Consider the following 22,586-nt stretch of genomic DNA (forward strand, 5'->3'; position numbering starts at 1 on the left):
GTTGGTCTACAAGCGACCAACTTTGTATCACACTCGTCTAGAGAGGGTCAACCATTGTTTTTTCAAGGTGGTTCTTAGAAATCATTATATTATCCTTTGTATTATATTATATACATGCATGCGTATCGAGTTTTTTCGATTTTTTCCAAGAAAAAGTACCCTTCAAAAGGAACATTGTCTTTCATCTGTCCTTCCACGAGAAGGGCCAATTTTTAAACTAGCTTTTCATTAAAGAAATGACACTTCTCTTGAAGGTCAAAAGTGGCCTTGAGGGCTCTACAACATTCAAAAATGAAACTTGCTAGGGGCCGGGGTGCAAGCACGGGTCATCCGTGTCTCTCATTTGTTTGCAAGGCAGACCCCGAATGGCACTGCTCGTCTTTGCCCCTCTCATAGTCCCACACAAGGAGTCTGCAGGCCTTAGGTTGGAGGGAAAGTGCAAAAGTCCGGATAGGGGTGGCAATGCTACAATAGAAGAGCATAGGATGGGGACACTGGGAGAGGGAGTTGAGGAAGTGGGATGCTGCATTTGTCTCTCACTCACGTGCAAGAGGTAGCAGTTATAGGAGTAGATGTTTGAGTAGAAGGGAAAGTGTGCTTGTCTCTATCGATGGTTTTGTCATCATAAGCACAAGAGGATCGAGAGATACACAACGGCCAAAACGCACAAGAACAAGTGACAAAGGCGAGCTTATACTTTTCCCAAGCTAGCTAGAAAAAGGGAATCTTTATAGTAAATTAATCAATAAGTAGTAGAATAGAGAAAAGGCTATATCATAGGCACATACTCGGTCCATTCCACATGTTGGGATCCTCGTGAGAGGGAGCTTTTTCGCGTGCGCCGGCGGTCCCTCCTTGCCCCTAGCGCCCCCACATGGGCTGTCCCTCATGCGGCCCGGCGGTCCACGTTCCCATTTCTAACCTAACTCCCGCTAACCTAATTTCCTTCCGTGGACGGCACTTGAGGGGGACCGAGGCCCCGTTTGGTGAATTGCCCCTCTCCGCGGCCACGCTCCCCGCGGGCCAAAATGACGACTCGTGGACCCGTCGCTCCCATGGACAAAACACGACTCCGGGAGCCCCCGAAAGACTTTATGCAAGTGAGAGCCCCGCTTGGGCCGTGGCCGGGTCCCCGGGGGTCCCGTGGTCCAAAACGGCCCGGGACGCACCCGCGGGGCCGTTTCGGCATTTTGATTAGTTTTTGGAACCGCGGCTCCTTGACGGGACCGACGGTGATTACTTGAGAGGGATTTCTACCTCAAGGCCATGGGGCTTGGGTGATATGCCTCAGCGCCCCGAATTAAAGGACTTATATGGGAGTAGTACTCCACTCTTGGTGAACCGTGCGCATCCTGCCGGGTAGCTAAGAGGGGGCCGGTTGTTTAACCGGAGCCGGGGTGGCAGTCCTCACGTCCATAAAACCATCTACCCTTTCTAGGTTGGAGTTAGGTCAACCCAGTCTTCAGAGGCGCCGGAGGGGCCTCCGTCCCTTTGTAATCAACTTTTTGAATCAATACAAAGCGCCCGTCACGGGCTTGTTTCTACAATTTTGTCTCGCGCGTCCCTTTGAAATACTTGCTCAACTTGTTGTGAAGACGGCTAACTTGTGTTCAGGTGAAGGATCGGCGAACGCGCGCGGCCCCTAAATCCCATTTACGGGCCGCTCTTCAGGGTCCCGTAACACTTGGTATCAGAGCTAGAAAATCAAAGCTGGTCTATGCCTAACAGAGGGGCACAAAGACCCGCCGAAAGTGACTCCAGCGGCACTCCCCTACCCGCTGCAAGATTGGAAGAAATCGTAGCGGACGGTGTAATTGACTCTTGGGAGTATTCCAGGTGGATACGTTCGCAAGGGAGACTACAACGCTTAGATCCTATCAACGAAGCCGGGCCAGAGTTTGAGTCCGCGCCTTCGTCACCCAACATGATGAGTCACGCAGATGGAGACTCATTTCATGGGGAGAGGAACGACCCTCCCCGCGATGACAGAATGGACAGGTGGGAGGCTATACTAGAGTCTCAAGCCGCGCTGGTCCAACAGCTCGTACAGGTAAGTCTATTGAATGCTGAGAATGCCACAGTAGACAAAGGAAAAGGACCGGCAAGCACGTCAGGAGCTCCCGCGAGTGGGGGTGATGGGATGGGAAGCTTCAAACCTATCAAGCCCACTCCCTACTCGGGCCAACGAGACTCACTGATACTGGAGAAATGGATCCGAGACACGGAGAGTTTCTACCACACAAGCAAAATGGAAGAACACCTATGGACATCCGTGGTGTCTCATTTCTTAGCAGAGGATGCCTACAGTTGGTTCCTTCTAGAAGAGAGAAAAAACCCCTACATGTCATGGACCCGCCTCAAGGCTGAGATGCGGGACTACTTCGTCCCGAAGAATGTAGACTTCAGACACTTAGACGAATGGAGGGCCATCACCCAAGGCGAAAGCAAGCTGCAGGAGTATGTGTCCAAATACAGGCAGTCCATGCTGAAAGTGGAACAGATGACTTGGGAGAGAGTGAGACTCCATGGTTTCCTCTATGGGCTCAAAGACTGGGCCCGTAGGGAGATCGAAAAGCAGAATCCGGTCGACTACATGGCAGCGCTGGCCATGGCAGAAAGGCTAGTGGACTCCGACTTGCGCCTAAAGGGGGCCACCAACACGAAGTCTGGGGGAAGTGGGATTATCCCTTCCAACTCAAACAAAAATCAGTCTTCAGCAGGGCCTCAAAGAAGTGAGCCCGCAGGCAGCTTGTCAAACCAGCCCCGACTGTACGGGAATTTTCGCAATAATGCGCCAAGCAGCTACAGCAGCTCGTCGAGTAGCAGGAACTTCTCAGTGAACCAGCCTGGAGGGGCTCTTCAACGGACGCTGCCTTGGAGGGCGAACCCGTCTCGCCCATGCCGTAACTGTGGGGGTCCTCACTGGGATAATGATTGTCACAAAGCTGGCTCTCAGTCTCGAGCTCACTCCGCTTGGGCCAATGAGACCAACACTGACAGGACAGGAACGTCACAAGTGCAGATCACTGAAATCACGGAGCAAGAGTCTGAAAGCGGAAACAAAGAGTCTACCGAAGGGACAGTCCGTGTAGGAGCCATCAAAGCTTCCCTACACTGCCTGGCAGCTCGCATCAAACCAATCCCAAATATGTATGTCAAGACGGTTATCAACGGGCAATCACAATTGGCGATGCTCGACTCGGGAGCGAGTCACAACTTCATCTCACCATCATGTGCCAAACGCTTAGGAGTAAAAACCTGCAAGCCCGGAGGAGGACGCAGCATCTCAGTAGGCTTCGTACAAGGCGAAGACTCGAACACCGCAATGGCATACGACGTGGCGGTCCAAGTAGGTGAATGGTGAGCCAAAGTGGATTTCATCGTCGTACCCATGGATTCTTACGACATGATGTTTGGCTTGGCCTGGTATGACGCCTATGTGATGGGATTGTACGCCAAGGGCATGAATCAACTAATGCTGGATATGAATGGAAAGGGGGTGATTGTTCCAATCATCCGACCTATGGACACGCCTCCTGCCCGCAAGACCACTCAAGAAAAAGCTCCACCTAAGCCACAACCTTACGTACCGCCTCAAGCCCGAGGGCAGGTGAACGCAGCTCAGACTAAGACACCGACGTCGACGAAAACGGAAAAAGGAAAGACTCAAGTTAGCTGGGATGACCTAGTCCCTGACTCAATGTGGATCTCGCCAAAGCAAGCAGAGAAGGCTCTCAAACAAGGGGCCCAGGTTCACTGCTGTGTGATGAAAGTAACACTAGCAGATTCAGACGAAGAGTGCACTATCGGGGATAGTCGCATCATCAAGGTGATTGAAGAATTCAAGGACGTGGTACCGCCGCAGCTTCCTGCTGGGCTCCCACCTAAACGAGCAGTGGACCACAAGATCGAACTAGTGCCTGGCCATTCGCCGCCAACCCGTCCACCCTACCGAATGGATGCCACACAGGTACAAGAACTGAAGAAGCAACTGGGAGAACTACTTGAAGCAGGTTTTATCAGGCCTAGCAAGTCCCCTTACGGGGCCCCGGTGCTTTTTGTCACAAAGAAGGACGGCTCATCCAGGCTCTGCGTCGACTACAGAGCCCTGAATAAAATAACTATCCGGAACAGGTACCCTCTGCCGCACATGGATGATCTAACAGACAGGTTGGCAAGGGCAAAATACTTCACTAAGGTTGATCTGCGATCAGGATATCACCAGATTCGGATCGTGGACGAGGATGTGCACAAGACAGCTTTCAGGTCACGATATGGAGCTCACGAGTGGCTAGTGCTCCCTTTTGGCCTCACCAATGGAGTGGCTACCTTCTCAGCTGGCATGGATACAGATTTCGGCGACATGCTGGACGAATTCCTCATTGTGTACCTGGATGACCTGCTAATCTACAGCAAAACTTTTGAAGAGCACGTAGAGCATGTGCGCCAGGTGCTCCGCAGACTCAGAGAATGCAAGTGGTATGCAAAATTGGAGAAGTGCGTCTTCGCAGTACAGGAAGTGGAATTCTTGGGCTTCTTGGTCACTGCAGATGGAATTCGCGTGGATCCTAAAAAGATTGAGGCCGTGGTGAACTGGCCCGCCCCCCGAACAATCACACAGGTACGCGAGTTCGTGGGTTTCACTCAGTATTGCCGAAAGTCCATCAAAGATTTTTCGAAGATCATGGCTCCCATAACAGATACCACCAAGGGTTCGCTAGCGTTCAAGTGGACAGATGAAGCCCAACGAGCTATTGAGCACATCAAACAGGTAATGTGTTCCCTACCGGTACTTAAGCTCCCAGAATTCGACAAGCCATTCGAAATTCACACCGATGCCTCACGCATCGCGCTGGGAGGGGTACTAATGCAAGCTGAAAGACCAGTAGCCTACATTTCGAAGAAGTTTACAGATCCACAGAAGAGATGGGCTACACACGAGCAGGAGATGTATGCAGTGGTATATTGTCTTGACCAATGGCGTCACTACGTATTGGACAAGCACACTAAAGTCTACACAGATAATGTTTCCCTGAAGTATTTCCAGACACAACCTAAGCTCTCTCACAAACAGAGTCGGTAGCAAGATCAGCTAGCAGAATATGACATAGAAATCATCCACAAGCCGGGCAAGCAGAATGCGATGCCAGACGCTCTCAGTCGCATGCCCGAGATTAATGCAGTTAGCATAATAAGTAGTGATGAAGTACTGGATCAGATTTGCGAGGCCAGTAAGACAGACCCTGCAGTATTACAGATGATGCAGAGTTGGCGGCAAGGCAAGACCTCCGTGGGGTTGTTCGACTTGCGGGATGGGCTATGGTATGCTCATAACCGCGTGTATGTACCAGACGATCCTACACTCAAGGCAAAGCTGCTCTGGGAAACCCACGACTGCAAAGTTGCAGGACACGGTGGGCAAAAGAGATCCTTTGACAGGTTAAGCCGCTATTTCTTCTGGCCAAAGATGCAGGAGGATGTGGTGGAGTATGTAAGAACTTGCCCAACATGTCAGCTAGTCAAAGCACAGCGAATAAAGCCGGCAGGGCTTTTGATGTCTATGCCTACACCATCTCGACCCTGGGATGTGATAAGCATGGACTTCATTGTCGATTTACCCGAAAGCCACGGATTCACTACCATCTTCGTGATCGTGGACTACTTTTCGAAACAGGCGCACTTCATTCCCGCAAAGCCGCCTCTTACAGCCTACCAAACGGCGCGACTTTTCTTCAAGCATGTCTTCAAGAATCACGGACTTCCACTAGCCATTGTTCCGGATCGCGATGGGCGATTCTTAAGCGACATGTGGCGGGAGTTATTCAAGCTCCTAGGCACGCAACTCAGATTCTCTTCGGCCTATCACCCCCAAACAGATGGGCAGACTGAGCGAATCAATCAAGGCATCGAAGATTACATCCGTTGCTATGTCCAAGCAGATCAAAAGGATTGGGCAGACTTTCTGGAAGTCCTTGAGTTTCAGTACAATAGCAGTGTGCACTTTGGGACAGGTTACACTCCATTTGAACTAGCTACAGGAAAAGAGGTGATTACGCCCATGGCACTTTCTTCGGGCACTATGCATGCAAAAGATCAGGATGCTGAGCAGTTTCTGATGGCTTGGCAGAAGCGTTTGGAGGTAGCCAGAAAGCACTTGATGAAGTACAAAGATAAGTATGTAGCCAGACATAACGAAAAAGCACGAACAGAATTCTTTCAGAAAGGTGACTTGGTACTGGTGAGTGCCCAGAACATCAACCTTCCCGAGAACTTAACACCCAAATTCAACCACCGCTTCTACGGTCCATACAGGGTACTGCAAGATTTCAACAACGTCTCCTACAAGCTGGAGCTACCTTCCAACGTCAAGATCCACAATGTTTTTCACATCAGCCTACTCAAACGATTTCAGGTTGATGGGAAATACGGCCGCCATGTGCCTCTACTAGACAAAGGAGTAAACCCTTTTGAACCTGAAATTATCATCAAACACCGCTTCGGGCGCAACAACCTTGAGTTCTATGTCAAATGGAGAGGGCGGCCAATGTCAGATTGCACCTGGGTGCCAGAAGATAGAGTCATTGTAATGGATAAGCAGTTGTTGCTCCGGTACTACAGGATTCCGGACCTCAAACACATGCCTAGGGCATAGAAGATCACCACCATGTACAGCAGTAATGTAGGATGCATTAGTTCAGCACAGCTATGCTCAGTTTGCTTCAGCAGAATAAAGATGCGTTATGCGACAATTATGCGATGTATGCACTATGTGGTCAGATGAATTACAGTCTTGACGAGGACGTCAAGTTCCTTGAGGGGGGGGAGAATGTTGGGATCCTCGTGAGAGGGAGCTTTTTCGCGTGCGCCGGCGGTCCCTCCTTGCCCCTAGCGCCCCCACATGGGCTGTCCCTCATGCGGCCCGGCGGTCCACGTTCCCATTTCTAACCTAACTCCCGCTAACCTAATTTCCCTCCGTGGACGGCACTTGAGGGGGACCGAGGCCCCGTTTGGTGAATTGCCCCTCTCCGCGGCCACGCTCCTCGCGGGCCAAAATGACGACTCGTGGACCCGTCGCTCCCGTGGACAAAACACGACTCCGGGAGCCCCCGAAAGACTTTATGCAAGTGAGAGCCCCGCTTGGGCCGTGGCTGGGTCCCCGGGGGTCCCGTGGTCCAAAACGGCCCGAGACGCACCCGCGGGGCCGTTTCGGCATTTTGATCAGTTTTTGGAACCGCGGCTCCTTGACGGGACCGACGGTGATTACTTGAGAGGGATTTCTACCTCAAGGCCATGGGGCTTGGGTGATATGCCTGAGCGCCCCGAATTAAAGGACTTATATGGGAGTAGTACTCCACTCTTGGTGAACCGTGCACATCCTGCCGGGTAGCTAAGAGGGGGCCGGTTGTTTAACCGGAGCCGGGGTGGCAGTCCTCACGTCCATAAAACCATCTACCCTTTCTAGGTTGGAGTTAGGTCAACCCAGTCTTCAGAGGCGCCGGAGGGGCCTCCGTCCCTTTGTAATCAACTTTTTGAATCAATACAAAGCGCCCGTCACGGGCTTGTTTTTACAATTTTGTCTCGCGCGTCCCTTTGAAATACTTGCTCAACTTGTTGTGAAGACGGCTAACTTGTGTTCAGGTGAAGGATCGGCGAACGCGCGCGGCCCCTAAATCCCATTTACGGGCCGCTCTTCAGGGTCCCGTAACACCACACACGTTAATTAATTAGACGAGCAGTTTTGTGAAACTAAATGCTCTTCCTTTGCCCCAGTTCTCGTGTGTCCTGGTGCCCTCTTTTGCTCCACACGCCTCGCATCTTGCAACCCTCCTTTGGCCATGCTCACTTGCCCTTCTTCTACTGTGAGTTGTGTCCCCCCCTCCCTCTCCTCGCTACCCTTTGCAGCTCTGCCTGATTCGATCCTCTCTCTCTCTCTCTTATACACGCACTTGGACCTCCTGCGTGCTCGAAAGGGGAAGCGGGACACTCAGAAGCAAAATTAGTCCTGTTGTCGCTATCATCCCCCTTGGCGGGTTCTGCACAAGCCTCTAGCCCACTGACTCCCTTTAGACAACCGCGCACCATGGCTCCCTGTAGATAACCACACACCATCCCTCCCTGACTTGCCATGTCTTGCAGATAGATGCACACGATGCCACCCCTGCGTGACGTTCAACCCTGTTCTACAGCACCAAGCAGGACCTCATCTGGAGGCAATGCCAAAGAGATAGAGGCCTCCCCTTAATCCCTGGTCTGCAGCACCAAGCAATGCCGCACACCATGCATGAGCTCATCGGGGGGCAATGCCAAAGAGACAAATTGCACGCAGGGACATTTGCCCACACCAAAGACAATTAGAGGGAGAGAGCGCACTACCTACGGCCTACGTTCAATGGCGAGAGAGAGAGAGAGAAAGAGAGAGAGAGAGAGAGAGAGAGAGAGTTGTCTCTGCATTGTTGTGCCCCGTGAGCGCTACACTCTTGCAACAGCATGCGTGCATCGAGAAAATATCTTCGAGCCTCGCTATTTGCACGTGACGCATGCACTGTCTCTCACCCCTCCACACACCATACTCCGCTTTTTTTCCCCAAAACTCTCACCAGCATCTCCGAGATTCCCCTTAAAACAAATGCAAAAAAGATTATTTGAGGGGTGTTTTATAAACCTCCACAAATTAGAGGGGTATTTTGGTAGTTTTCCCTTAAAATAAACACCATTCTAGCAAGAGAATGACCAATCTAAAGTGCAGAAGAGAAGCTTTCAACGAAGAGAGAGAGAGAGAGAGAGAGAGAGAGAGAGAGAGAGATTCCAAAAATCAAAGCATGTGCAACCGTTCTTGGACACTTGCATCTCCACACCCGCCTTTCTCTGTACCTTTACTTGAAGCGGGCTCATGCAATATCAGACATCTCTATTGCGCCATACTTCCACGACTGCTTCGTTAAGGCCTGAGCCACCTCTGCAACATAAAAAAAAGCATGTCGTTCTCTTCGCGCTGATGCATGGCTCAACACCCTCCCTCTTGTGTTGCCTATCGGGGCCCCCACCATCATCCCCTTTGCGCTCTTACCACGTGCACCCCCTTTCATTTGCTATGCCTACTTTCCCAAATCGCAACGCATGGCATCTTCCACAAGAAAATACACCTGCCACGATGTTATCCATAGGGTATTTTGGGATTTTCCATAAATTAAACGGGTATTTTGGTAACTTTCCCAAGAAAATACAAGAAGAAAAAGAAGAGACTTTTAATGTCGCAGGAAATTATCCCAAATAGGTAGTCCAAACGGTTGGATTGGACGGAATCTGGAGAGATCCCTTGGCTTGCTTGGGGCTGGAGAGGAAAAGTAAAGGCAAAAAAAAGAAAAAAGTCTTTAGATATTTAAGATCTCTTGGGATAGTTTCCTGCAGCGTTGAAACTCTCTCTCTAGAGGCAAACGAGATGCGAGCAAGACGCAGGGAGCGATGGGAGCAGCGATGCAAGGGGGGGTCGCCACACAACAGGGCTAGGGTGGGGAAGGGGATGGCGGAGGGAGGCGCAGGTCTCTCTCTCTCTCTCTCTCTCTCTCTCTCTCTCTCTCTCTCTCTCTCTCTCTCTCTCTCGCTCACGCTGGTGCTACACCTCGTCATTTGCGCACACGAGGACGGACACAGATACAAAAGGCTGCCACAAGGAAGGGCCTGAGGCAAAGTGGTCATGGCGGACCTACGATCACGGAGCTGAAGGGAATCCATCCATCGCTCTCTGTTTGCAGAGTGCATGCAAGCTTGCAAGGGGAGGGGGTACGGAGGGCATGGCACCGCGTGAACACCAACAAGCTTAAGACATCTTAAGGTTGCTAGCAAGATCTTAAGAGATTCGCACTAATGTTTAGAAGTAGAGACCTTAAAGATATCTCTAACTCAGCAAGAAGTTTTTTTTTTTTCCCCTTGGCCCTTCCCTTTTCCTTTTGAGCCCCAAGGCAGGGGATCTTTGTTGATTCCCCTCAATGAGACACTTTGGCAAACTTACTACTCGGACATACTCCATACACACATGTATCATGTATGCCTCTCCTTCAACTACTTGGCTAGACTATCTTCATGTAAATCTTTATGTGTAGATACATATTGCATGGTTTTGAATGCTCACACGTCTTGGGGTGGCCATTTGGTGGACTTGCAGGAGGGAGACACTAACGGTCGCAACAACGGGTATTTTTGGAGAAGAAGGCCCCAAAGGGACCTTCTACTACTGTAGGGAAACGCGGCTCTGTCACGACGAGGGTGGAGCTTCCAAGCTCGAGGGAGACTTGGGTTTGAGGAGATCGACCCTTTGCAGGGAGCAGGCATCTTCCAACCTAGTTTGTGGGCTATTGCAGGTGTTATTTCCCTTTGAACGGCAGTCCAATCATGCATGGCTTGAAATATCTTGCAGAAGGGCCATTGACACTACCGCCTTCATGTATGTTTTGTTTGCGGTTTCGAGGCGGGCTGTTCTTTTAATGCTTTTGGGTGTTGTGTCGAAGTTGGTGGATCGTGTGGTTGTGCATGTGTCCTCGTCACAGACCACCAAAGTGATTGTGGGCTTCTTACCATCTTGGCTGGTTCTTGATTGCAGCTGATTTAGAAAGTTTGTTGGCAGACAAGGAACCGTCGTGTGTTTGAAGGAGGTCTTGAGGTGGCAAGCTTCGCAGAAATTATGCAAGAAAGCAAAGTGCTAATATGGACGCTCGGGCACAAGCAACACTCGGAGGATTGGACTAGGACTACTTGTGCATAGTTGTCAGCAAAGGGCATGCCTAGGACGGGGGAAAAGCTTGGCTATCAGTAATTAAAAGATCTCAGAAGAACAAGATAATGGACCTTATGTATCAAGGATAAGGGGGCGAGTTGGTTGGGATGGCTGCCCTGATAGCAGATGTAATTATGGTCCCTGGATGATGTCATGGCTCAACAGAGCATGACAAGACCTTGTAACTATTTGGGTTGGTTAATATAATTTACTCACAATTATGAGTTTTGCTATTAAAAGAAAAAAAAAAGGTTTGTTGGTTACTTTTTTTTGGAGAAAACATGAATTGATATTAAAAGGGTGGAATATTACAACAGTGCCTCACAGGAGGGAAGAGAGGCGTCCCAACAATTTACAAAGATAGGGCCAAACAGGAGTAGATCATTCTAAGTCTATTAGAGGAGTAAAATGAAAGCATGGACCTCAAAGGTCGAGCTTGCACCCTCACCCATCCTTATGGGGCTCGAGCCTGCACCCTCACCCATCCTTATGGGGCTCTCACTTGCTGGTGACTTTTTGTTCTTATGTGCAAGCTTAGTGTTTGTGGTAGGAGCACTGTCTTGGTAGCTCACACAAGTCTGTTGTCTGTACGTGGTTTGGGGGTCCTTGTAAAACCTCGAGTTAGCTGATGTGCTTTGTATGTTTAGGGCATCCATGTAAAAGCCCTCTGAACTTGTTCAACTGGACGCTGATGATGGCCCCCTATGGCAGGCTTGTGCATGGGGGTTATTATGTAGATTTTGCTTTTTCTTAATCTAACTTCTCACATAATGTGAGATTTGCCAAAAAAAAAAACAAACAAACAAATTGTTTCATTTCTGAAATCAAAAGTTCCTAGGTTTGGCAATTGGGTAGAAGGCAAGATTTTGATGTTTACCATCATGAGTTTGTGAGACTTGCTATAGCTCGCTCTTATCAGTGGGTCACTATGTGGCTCATTGATGGTCGTTTTGCGACTATTAACATAATTATGTGCAAGGGAGGGGAGTAGGCAGCCAAAATGACTTTTTCATAAACGATTAATTAGTTTTGGGTTTTGGGGGGGGGGGGGGGGGGGGGGGGGGGGTGGGTGGGGGGTGGGGGTGGTTTTGGTATTTCCTTTTTTTTTAGTGCTTAAGGGATCCCCTAAGGGCAGCCAAGGCGAATAGCCTAGTGGTTAAGCTTCTCTTTTTAGTGTCTACGTGCTGAGGTCAAATCCTAGGCATTAGGAGTGCTTTTGAAGCTAATTCGAGATGCTGAAGCATCTTGGGAAGATATTGTGTATTGAAAATGTAAGTAGAGCCAGTAGGGAGGGGAATAGTGGGATTATCACGTTGACATCCGTGTTGTCTCTATTGTATGCGCTAGCTTAAGTTCCTTATAGTGTTATAGTGTTCAACAAACATATAGTATGTAATCATCCTTTGGACGGAAAGAAAAAATGGAGGAGATAAAATATATAAAAGCTCACTCTCCCTCCCTCCCTTCCTCCAAAAAGAGGGGGGGGGGGGGGGGGGCGGGGGGAGCAACATGTTTTTAAGTTTAATAGCAGCAAATAATTTAGCAACAAAAAAAACAAGGGAAGAAACATTAAGAGTAATTAATAGCTAATACCGCCCCCCTCTCCCCCACCCAGGTTTGATAGATTGGTTATCCCAATTATCTCTCAAATAATTGATCTTGAGTTCAACACTTTTCAGTTAGATCTTTGAGGTCTCTTGGGATTGTTCCTATTGCATTAAAAACTTCTCTTCTCTCCTCCTCTTCTTCTTCTTCTTCTTCTTCTTCTTCTTCTCCTCTCTCTCTCTCTCTCTATCATATATATATATATATGTGTGTGTGTGTGTGTGTGTGTGTGTGTGTGTGTGTGTGTAACCCAAATGTGGTAGATTGGTTATCCTAGTTTCTTTTCTTTTTTTCCCAGCACTCACCAATAGGTGAGTGGGAATTGGTTTCCTCTTGAACAACACCATCTTGAATTCAAGGATAGGCAGAAAGGTCTTTGAGGTCTCCTGGGATTGTTTGCTACAACTTTATTGCTTCTCATTTTCTTCTTCTTCTTCTTCTCTCTCTTAGGCACATAATATTCGATTGATAAAACATCAAGGAATTGACAAATCATCTACTCTCAAAAGTCTTGCTTCTTGGTCTTTCTTCCTTTTCACATATATGCATATGTAGTGTATGTCTAAATCTAACATCTAATGCACTAGTAACTAGTGTGTAGCGGACATAGTGAGCATTTTATTAAGAACAAGTTCCTAATGAGCATAGAGAGAGTACTTAGTTGGAGAAAGCAACATACCAATTACACCTAGCTAGTTTGGCATCGACAATACTTGAACAGAGAGAGATATAGAACAATTGACAACAATCAAGGACCGGATTTACATGGAGCCGGTGCCCCCTCCAAAAAGGCTTTGTATTATAGATTCTCCCATCAAAGGAGACTTTTGTACAATACAATCCTTGTGTTCCTTGACAAAACTCGTTGGTGCAATGAAGGTGGAAGCTTCATGCACCAAATTATGCTTGAAAAACACACATAGTGGACCTAGCCTCAGTCCCAAGACCTCACACACCTTCAAAAATGGTGAGAGCTAGCAGGGAATGAGGAAAGATAAAGAGGAAGAAGATGTATCTTACAAGAAAGAAGTATTCTCCTCTTATAATCACTCTTATAGCATAGCTTAGCTTAGTAATTAGAATGGTAGAGGAGATGAGCATGCCATTGAAGTTTGGCTCTTGGTTGGATTTGCATTCCATAGCCCCTTCAATGTACTCCCAATAGCCTTTACCCAAAAGAAATTTGTTCCTTATAAGCTTCCAAGCATAGAAACTATCTTGTCTAGCTTATCATTTGACACCAGCATTGATACCATAATTGGTAGATATGTTTGTTGAAAATTAAAAAAAAAACTACACAAAACCTAGAGTGGACCAAAATTAGCCTTTATATATCACAACTTTTGACCACAATACGCATTCATACACCCAATATAATGCTTCGCACTACTTTATAGTAGCTATGAAAACTACGGCACCAACTAAGCTTCCTCCAACACTAAAATGAAAATTGTGGCACCAACCAAGATTCTTGCAACACCAAAATGACAGATTTGCAAGAAAAAAAGAACCTTTGTGTTCTTGCATGTAGATGCACTCTAAATCTAGGATGGAGGCTGAAACACATCCCATTTGGTTGCACAAACTTATTCCAAATAAGTGTATAAAAATCCAAACCACACAACCTTCCTCATAAATGATAGAATTTCATATCCTTATATCAATGCCTCCTAAGAATCTTGAAGTGAGTGTAGTGCCAACACATGATGGAGTAGAATGTAGTAAGCCTTACCCTCAACCACTTCATTTGCTACTCTTTCATGCTACTCTTGGCTCCTTTGCCACAACCAACCTCTAATACCTTGTAAAGAGATAGAGAAGGTGAGAGCTTGAGCTCTTAGAACCACACAGGCATACAATGAAGAGAGCACACAATAAAAAGATGGAGTTTGAAGACTACTTCTTGTTCTTCACAACTAAAAGTGATGATAAGATCCACAAAACATAAGTGGAGAATACAACATACTAGTAGACTGTGTAAAACATTCAACGTGAAGTCCTAGTGAGTGAGATTGCAAGATAAAAGGGCATCACTTTCAATAGGCAAACCAAGTTGATGAAGTCTAGTTGTAGTACTATTGGTGATGATCCTCGTGTTCACTACCTCATGCCAATGATATATGTAGGCATGAGATCATCCAGGTGTACCATGTGTTGAGCTTGATATCTCATAATTGATGGCTTTCTTGATATTAAATGTTTTACTTCCTTAAAGTACCAAAAAAAAAGACCTTCTTGGACTCCATTATATTTCTAGTACGATGTTATGAGCTTTTTGAAAGAAGTGATTGTGTATATGTACATACACATGCATGGTGCATGGAATAAAGAATTGCCCATTTTCCAGAGCCAGGTGGTTATGTGGGGCCCATATGTGTACAGGTAGGACAATGTGTACATAGTACATCGATTTTCATTGTCACCACTATCAGTGTGTTTTTCTATAATAATGAGGAGTTGCTAGAGAGTAAAACTTCTCAAGGAAGCTATCAATGGGTTGACGCCATCAGGTAAGCATGTGCGTCACATGGCATCCAGTGGCGTCAGGAGGTCGAATGGGGTCAATACTTGAGGACACAACAGGAATGTTTTATTATGATGATTATGTAGAAAGGTCATCATGAGAACTATATTTGGGGGCCACTTCACGTGATTGCAGGATGCATTATTGAGAAAAGTTGAGTACCAGGTGTACGTATGGATGTAGAAGGGTAACAAAAACGCGCTGCGTGGCCATTTTTTGCCTGTTCGGGGTCCATTTGAGGTCAATCAAAATCCAAAGGTGCCCAAGGGATAAAACAAAGTGTGGACACTAAAAAACCTAAGAAAAAAACCAACAAAACATGGAGAGAAGAGGAGGAATAGCCGCAACTCAATTTTTGCTGTTTTTGGAGCCTGTTTTGGTCATAAACTGCGTATCCGAGGTCGGATTTGAGCACTTTGATATTGTAGGCTGGGGTTTTTGGCCATTCCAGATGCAATGATGCTATTCATTTTTCCAAATTTCTCAATGTTTTTTTCCTGTTTTGGCTGTGTAAGTTTCTCCTGTGAGTGAAACCTCTGCTCAAATTTGTAATTGTATCTGGTATATTTCATCCATATTGTGTGGGCTATTTGCCCCATTGGTATTGGCCCAAACTCAGTTGTATCTGAACATCAAAAATCTTCCTCTTTTGAGCTGAGTTTTTTTGGGTGTGTGTGTGTGTGTGTGTGTGTGTGTGTGTGTATATGTGTGTGTGTGTGTGTGTATTGAGTGGACAAATGGATAGTCTCTCTCTTCTCACTCCATTCGTGTGTTCCCTGTCTCGGCCAGGTGGATTGTGTAATCTAAGTGGTGCCCCATAGTGTGTCTCTGTATTATACCAAGAGTGTGTGTCGGGTTATTATAGAGGCATTGTGTGTGTTTCCATCCCGCTCACATTCTTTTGGTGCCCCCACAGAGGATCTTCTTCGAGTACCTTCAGCTTTGAGATTACAGGTTACAAGTTACAGGTACAAGTACAGGTGATTCACACAAGTACAGGTGGTTGGAGTAGAGTGATAGATTGGCAAGTGGGAGTCACTTGCAGTAGTCGTGGGTATGCATCATTTGGCGCCTGTTTGAGCGCATTGTTTGGTATTGTATGTTACTTGTGGATACTTCCACTGTACGCCTTTGTGGAGCCATACTTGGTTTTATTTTGGCAGTCCCAACCATTTCTGAGACTTGGTCTGGAAGATAGTCATTTCTGAGACTTGACTATACGAGATTTGCATAAGCCTTTGTGAGAGGGCCGTGGTGAGGTTTTATTGAGCTGGGGGATTCTCAAATGTGAGATCCTTTCAGTGATATAAGTGGCTGGAGCACCCTTTCATGACCTCGTCATAGGCTATGTACTAGTGATTCCTACTTGATGCTTGGGTAGCATTGTTGGCAGGTTATACATACATATACATTCGATATTTTGGGTTTTTACTACTCTAATTCTAGGAAAACTCTACCAAAATTTTTCCAAGTTGTGATGACTGGTCTTTTGGTCTTTTGAGCCATTTATGTTGTTATGCTGTTGAAATTCTTGCAAAATCAAGTGTGCTTTCTTGGGAGCTGCATGGATTGCTTTTAATGGATAATCACGATGGATCTCAGTTCACTCCTTTTCATTTTGCACAAACAATCCAGATAAATGTTCATGTGGACAGGAAGATTTTTTACCAGCAGTGCGTAGTCTTTATGTTTGGGCCAAGAAGATTAAGAGAGGTACTAGAATCCCCTTTGCCCGATTAACTATGAAAACTCATTTGATGTGCATGTGTTGATCCTTTCTAAATCTTGAGCTCCATTGAAGTTTCTGGGGATTGAGTCAGTAAAAACTTTTGGGTTCTTGCACCTGTGTTAGAAGGGGTGAGTCAAAGCATCAAAACTTGGGTAACTATGGCTTTCTCTTATCCGAAATTTCATGAAAGAAGTGATGAAGATGTGGAAGACTTTTTAGAAAAGATGTGCGCTGCGTGCATTAGCAACCAGATTCATGATCCTGCACAAATGTTACATCTTCTCCGTATTTGTTTGAAGAGTGATGCACGACTAAAGCATTTGAAGAGAAGTTGTGTGCGGTTGATCCACCTGTGAGATTAACTTGGGACAATCTACGGCATGGATTGGAAGTGGAGTTTGTGAAGATAGAATATCCTGACAAAGTGTGGCAAGAAGTACAGGGTTTGGTGCAAAGGGAAGATGAGCCAGTAGATGCGTACATACGTAAGTTTTCAATGGCATGGGAGCGTATGTGCAAGGCCTTAGCACCACAGGTACCCCCACTTAACATGATGAAGAAGGACAGGTTCTTGACTAGTCTTTGGGAGAATATACATTGGAGAGTGGAGCTAAAGAAGCTTAGGACATATGAAGATGCACTAGATGTAGCGAGGAACAAAGAGTGGAAGTTGAGCCTAAGAATGTGTCATCTAGGAGTAGAGTCTTTGCCCAGGAGGTCTGAGTTTTAGCATATGGATTCTTTGCAAGGCCCAATGGTTTCTGTTACTCCACAGGTTATGCCAGCAGTGGTCACTACAGCAATGCAAGATGATGGGCTAAGGCAAGATATGAGTCAAGTGATAGATTTAATAAAGAATCTCAGTCTAAACATGCTAGGTAATGTGGGAAATAATCGAGGTCGGGGAAGGTTTGCAAATCAGCCAGGAGATGAAGAAAGACCCAGGAATGGTGTTGGAAAAAGCAATGGTAGAGTCTAGAGGCAGACGCCCATGTGTTATAATTGCGGAGAGTTGGGCCACATCAGCCCACAATGTGATAAGCCACCAAGGATGGGGGGAGACATGTATCCATTGCCAAGACATGTGCTAATAGGTCAAATGATTATGGCATCGAAATTAAGGGAACCAGTGGATTAACCCAAGAGAAAAAGGAAAAGACAAAAGTGATAAGTGTGGTCACCTTGGAGAAGGCAGAAAAGCTGGAGGATACATTAGTGATGCCTATTGGGAAGAGGACCACATAGGATAAGGAAGGAAGAAATACCACAGGTCCTAGCAAGAAGAAGGGAAAGAGCCATGAAGACGAGGATGTCAAGGCCAAGAGAAAAAGAAGGGATTGTCGCAAGTTTCATGTTTCAAATTTTCCACTAGGGGATGGGAAATTAAGCTATGACTTGAAGGAGGATCTGACAAGCAGGAAAGCAGATGTTACTTTTTGGTAGCTTATAGAGATGGTGCCTAAGCTAAAGCGACAGTGGAAGAGGATGGTTAACCCAATGGAGAAAGAACCAGAGAGAGGTTCAGTGAAGGCGTTGGCGATGGATGAGCTACCAGACTTTTGCCCAATAGTAGATGTGTGGCACAAAAGAAAAAATATGGGACAAGGTTATGTTGATAGCGGAGCCCAAATATGTGTCATAACACACTCATGCATCGAGAAGATGGGTCTTATAGAGACTAGGGTGTCAGGCTTTTGGATCAGATTGGCAAACCACCAGAAAGTAAAATGTTTGGGTGTTGTAAAGAGCTTAGAAGTGGAGGCATATGATGCAAAGGCGGTGGTTGATTTTCATGTGATGCCAGTGGGGTTGGGAGCATATCCTATTATACTAGGTAGACCATGGTTACGTGCAATGGGAGTTGTTCAAGATTGGATACGTGGTACAATTAGCCTCTATAGAAAGACAGGTGCCAAGAAGATATATAACATGGACACAAGAAAACTATTGGAGGAACTTTATGAAGATGAGGATGAGTCTAGTGATGAAGACTATTCCACTGTGTCTGACGAGGATAGTGATAGTACTACTAGCAGTGATGAGGATGTTGATGTTGCATTTCTTTTGATGGACAAAGAAATCCATGAGTCTGGTTTAGTTGCATTTGCAAATGAGATTGAAGATGAAAGTGAAGGGCCTTATGAAGTGATTGAAGGGATGATGCAAACCAAAATTGAATTGTCAAAGAAGTAGGAATTGATGACACAAATGATTAGTGGAGACCTCTCAGATATGGAGAAGGAGATATATTTGCACATGCTGGCTAGTTTTCCTGATTCGTTCATTACTTCATATGAAGCGATTAGAGGGTTCAAAGGAGAAGAGATGCATATAGAGCTGAAAGAAGGTGCTAAGCCAGTGCGGAAAAGTCTAAGAAGGATGGGTCAAGAGCAGATGGAAGCCTTGCGGGAAGAGGTGGACAAGTTATTGAAGGCAGGGTTCATAGTCCCAGTGGAGACCACAGAATGGGTGAGTCCAATAGTAGTCAGCCCAAAGAAGGATGGAAAGTGGAGGATTTGCGTAGATTTTGAACCCTTAAATGAATCCACTAAGAAGAACCCATATCCTCTTCCATTCATCTATCAGATCTAGAATTCAGTGACAAGTTATGAGAGGTACAGTGTGTGTGATGGTTTTTCAGGCTATTTTCAATTGAAGATTGCTCTTAAAGACCGAACAAAGACGAATTTCATTACGCCATGGGGTTGTTATTTCTACATGGTATTGCCATTTGGGTTAACAAATGGACCATCCTTCTATCAAGAGAGATCAAATTGGGTATTGGCACCATTCATTGGTAGTTGTGTTAAAGATTTTATGGACGACTTTTGTGTCTACAGCAGTAGGGTTGAACACCATGAGAAGCTGCAGATGGTATTGGCTCAATATGATGAATGTGGAGGACAACTAAATCCAACTAAATTTCATATAGCACAACCAAGGGTGAAGTTATTGGGCCATATGGTGTCATAAAATGGCATTGAGGCTGATCCAGAAAAGGTTAATTCTATTATTCTTCTTCCATCACCTAAGAGTACAAAGCAGTTGGCAACCTTTATACACAAAGTTAAGTACAATTCATGGTTTATTCCATTGTATTCACAGCTCCTTTATCCATTACAACAAGTGGTAAAGCATTGCAATGGGATGACAAGTGTGAAGAAGTGTTTCAAGAGGTGAAAGAGGTGTTAGGGGGGCTATCAGCCATGTAGGCTCCTGATTGGGAGCAAGTGTTCTATGTAAATCCATCAGTAGGGGGTGATGCCATTGGAGCCATGCTATTGAAAAAAGAAAAGGGCAGCCATTACATGAGGCCACTGTATTGTGCAAGCCGAGTGAGGCTAGTCGTAGAAAAAGAAAATTATTGGAAGTAAAGCTAGTGATGGCTAGTGCAATATTTGCTTGTCGACGATTTTGTCATTACTTGCTACCACGACCTTTTGTTTTCTTAATGATTTATCCCTTTTTGCCACAATTAATTAATGGCACTAACATGTCAAATGTGGTCAAGAAATGGGTAATTGAGCTGCAAGAGTTTGAGTTCTCTTTTTTAATGGAAGACAGTACAAGAACTACCCTACCTGATTTGTTGACTTACAAGGAGAATCCCCTTCTTGTTAAGGAAGAGGTGGTGAGAAGGGTAGTTGAAGAAGTGTCACAGATCAGCAATGCACATGTGTTGTTCTTTGATGGCCATACAGAAAGATTCATGATGCGGCTTCAGGGGGTATAGCACTTTATGATCTAGAGGGGAAGCTAGTATGCAAGAGAGGGTTCGAATTGAATGCTCATAATAACAATGAGACTAAATATGCTACTTTGGAAGCCAGATTACACATTTGTTTGAAGCATGGGATTAGAAGGTTGAGCATAAAAGGTGATGCCTTGTTCGTTGTGAAGCAAGTGTTGGGTGTGTGGAAGAGGAAGAACACCTCATTGAAGGAAATGTGTTTCAAAATTAAAGGCCTGTTAAAAATGTTCAAGCATGTAGCATCAGACACATTGAACATGCTCTAAATGGAGAGTCACATGAAGCATCTCAAAGCATGATTGGGGAGCTATTTGTGTTGAGGAACAATTTACCTCTTTATCATGGCCAGGAAATTTTGGCTTCAAGAAGAGGAGATTTTGCTAACAAGAATCATTCCGAAGAACATTCAAAAGTCTAAGAAGTATGGTTTTGTACGTAGAGAATCCAAGTACAAATTGATTGGTGATGTCTTATACATGAAAGGGGATGATCTCGTGTTGAGACATGTACCTTGGCGGGAGGAGCTTTATAGAGTGTTTGAAGAGAATCATGAAGGCGCATGTGGAAGACATTTTGCTCTAAAGATCACCTTGCATAAGATCTTGCAAGAGGGGTATGTATGGCCTAGTTTGCAAAAGGATTTTCACCATTGGTATAAGTCTTGCAATAGGTGTCAAGCATTTGGGAAGAGAGTGTTGAAGCCAGAGCTATGAAAAGCCATCATGACGTTTGATGTGTTTGAAAAGTGGGGGATTGATGCAATAGGCCCGTTACCTATCACAAGCAGGGGCAAAAGCTATATTTTGACTACATTTGACTATCTCTCTAGATGGTCAAATCACTGTAAAGGATGTGGTAAAATTTGTGTACGATGAAACATGTTGCAAGTTTGGGGTGCCACTAGAGCTACTTTCGGACAAGGGACCACGATTTAGAGCTAAACTATTAGTTATTTATGTGCAAAGATGAAGATTAGGCACCAACATACCACTCCTTATTATCCACAATGTAATGGCTTGAATGAAAGATTCAATGGTGAGTTGGTACAAATTCTTTCAAAAGTGACAACATTAGTTTTTTTATGCGCGAAGATGAAGATTAGGCACCAACATACCACTCCTTATTATCCACAATGTAATGGCTTGAATGAAAGATTCAATGGTGAGTTGGTACAAATTCTTTCAAAAGTGACAAAGAACCAGGGAAATAATTGGGATTTGGAATTTCCTAGTGCATTATGGGCTTACCGTACTTCGGTAAAGACGGGTACAGGGTTTACTCCATTTCATTTGGTATATGGAAAGGAAGCACTATTGCATGTGGAAGTAGAGTTTCATGCAGTCAAGATGTTAGAGAAGTTGCTTGGGCAGTCCAGTGATGAATTCAAAGAGAGGCTCTTACAATTACAAGAGGTTCAGCTGGATAGAATAAGCGCATTGGAACATTATGGACAGATGCAAGATAAGGCTTTAGCAAAGATAAATGAAAACGTCAAAAGTAAGGGTATCAAGAAACATGACTTGGTTTTTCACTACAACAGTAAGCTAGACAAGACATTCCAAAAGAAGTTTCAAATTAAGTGGGAAGGCCCTTTCAAGGTAGTTGAGTGTTTTTTGAATGGTACATATCAGTTGGCTAACCTAGATGGGATTCTACATAAGTCAAGGGTAAATGGATTGCATCTTAAATTATATCATGCTAGATTGATGATGGTGGAGCAAGATGAGTTTTCCGCAGAACAAGTAATGTCTGTGAGGGATGAGGAGACCTGTGACGCAGCGAGTCTCATATCTCTTTTTGTTGTTGCTGCTGCTGCTGATCATGAATGATCTAACAGGCTAGGGGATCGGCGAATTATGTTAAGAGGTTTTTGGAAGAAGTGACTTGCACATATGTATATACACATTCCTGGTGCATCGAATAAAGAATTGCCCATTTTCTAGAGCCAGGTGATTACGTGGGGCCCACATGTGTACATGTAGGATAGCGTGTACATAGTACATCGACTTCCACCAGCATCAATGTGTTTTTCTATAATAATGAGGAGTTGGTAGAGCGTAAAACTTCTCGAGGAAGCTATCAAAGGGCCAACACCATGAGGTAAGCAGGTGCGTCAGGTGGCATCCAGTGGCGTCAGGAGGTCGAATGGGATCAATACTTGCACGTGGTAAGTGAGGGCACAACGGGAATGTTTTATTGTGATGAT

At 45.6% G+C, this 22,586-nt stretch overlaps 3 protein-coding genes across 4 annotated transcripts in view; all 3 read left to right on the forward strand.

Moving 5' to 3' along the window:
• The window catches only part of LOC147422053 (putative LRR receptor-like serine/threonine-protein kinase At1g67720), a 60,282-nt gene that overhangs the window by 21,062 nt on the left and 16,634 nt on the right, over window positions 1-22,586 (forward strand). Inside the window, exon 7 of one of the 2 annotated variants that reach the window (XM_086503819.1) lies at window positions 10,163-10,930. The exons of the other annotated variant lie outside the window; for it this stretch is intronic. Coding sequence (XP_086359945.1) covers window positions 10,163-10,601 — 439 coding nt within the window. The 3' untranslated portion in view covers window positions 10,602-10,930. Of the gene's footprint in view, window positions 1-10,162; window positions 10,931-22,586 lie in introns of those variants that run through there. 2 annotated transcript variants of the gene reach the window in all.
• Window positions 1,056-3,364, forward strand: LOC147422054 (uncharacterized). The gene is given in 4 exon segments (XM_086502380.1): window positions 1,056-1,100; window positions 1,990-2,078; window positions 2,080-2,461; window positions 2,846-3,364. Coding segments are annotated over 4 exon segments (1,035 nt in total).
• LOC147422055 (uncharacterized) lies at window positions 1,718-3,833 on the forward strand. The gene is made up of 2 exons (XM_086503821.1): window positions 1,718-3,670; window positions 3,786-3,833. The coding sequence occupies exons 1-2, from the start codon at window positions 3,392-3,394 to the stop codon at window positions 3,831-3,833; spliced, it is 327 nt and encodes a 108-aa protein (XP_086359947.1). The 5' UTR covers window positions 1,718-3,391.

This window comes from Adiantum capillus-veneris, chromosome 27 (genome assembly GCF_014529385.1).
Source record: "Adiantum capillus-veneris isolate H3 chromosome 27, ASM1452938v2, whole genome shotgun sequence".
In the NCBI taxonomy this organism is placed as follows: domain Eukaryota; kingdom Viridiplantae; phylum Streptophyta; class Polypodiopsida; order Polypodiales; family Pteridaceae; genus Adiantum; species Adiantum capillus-veneris.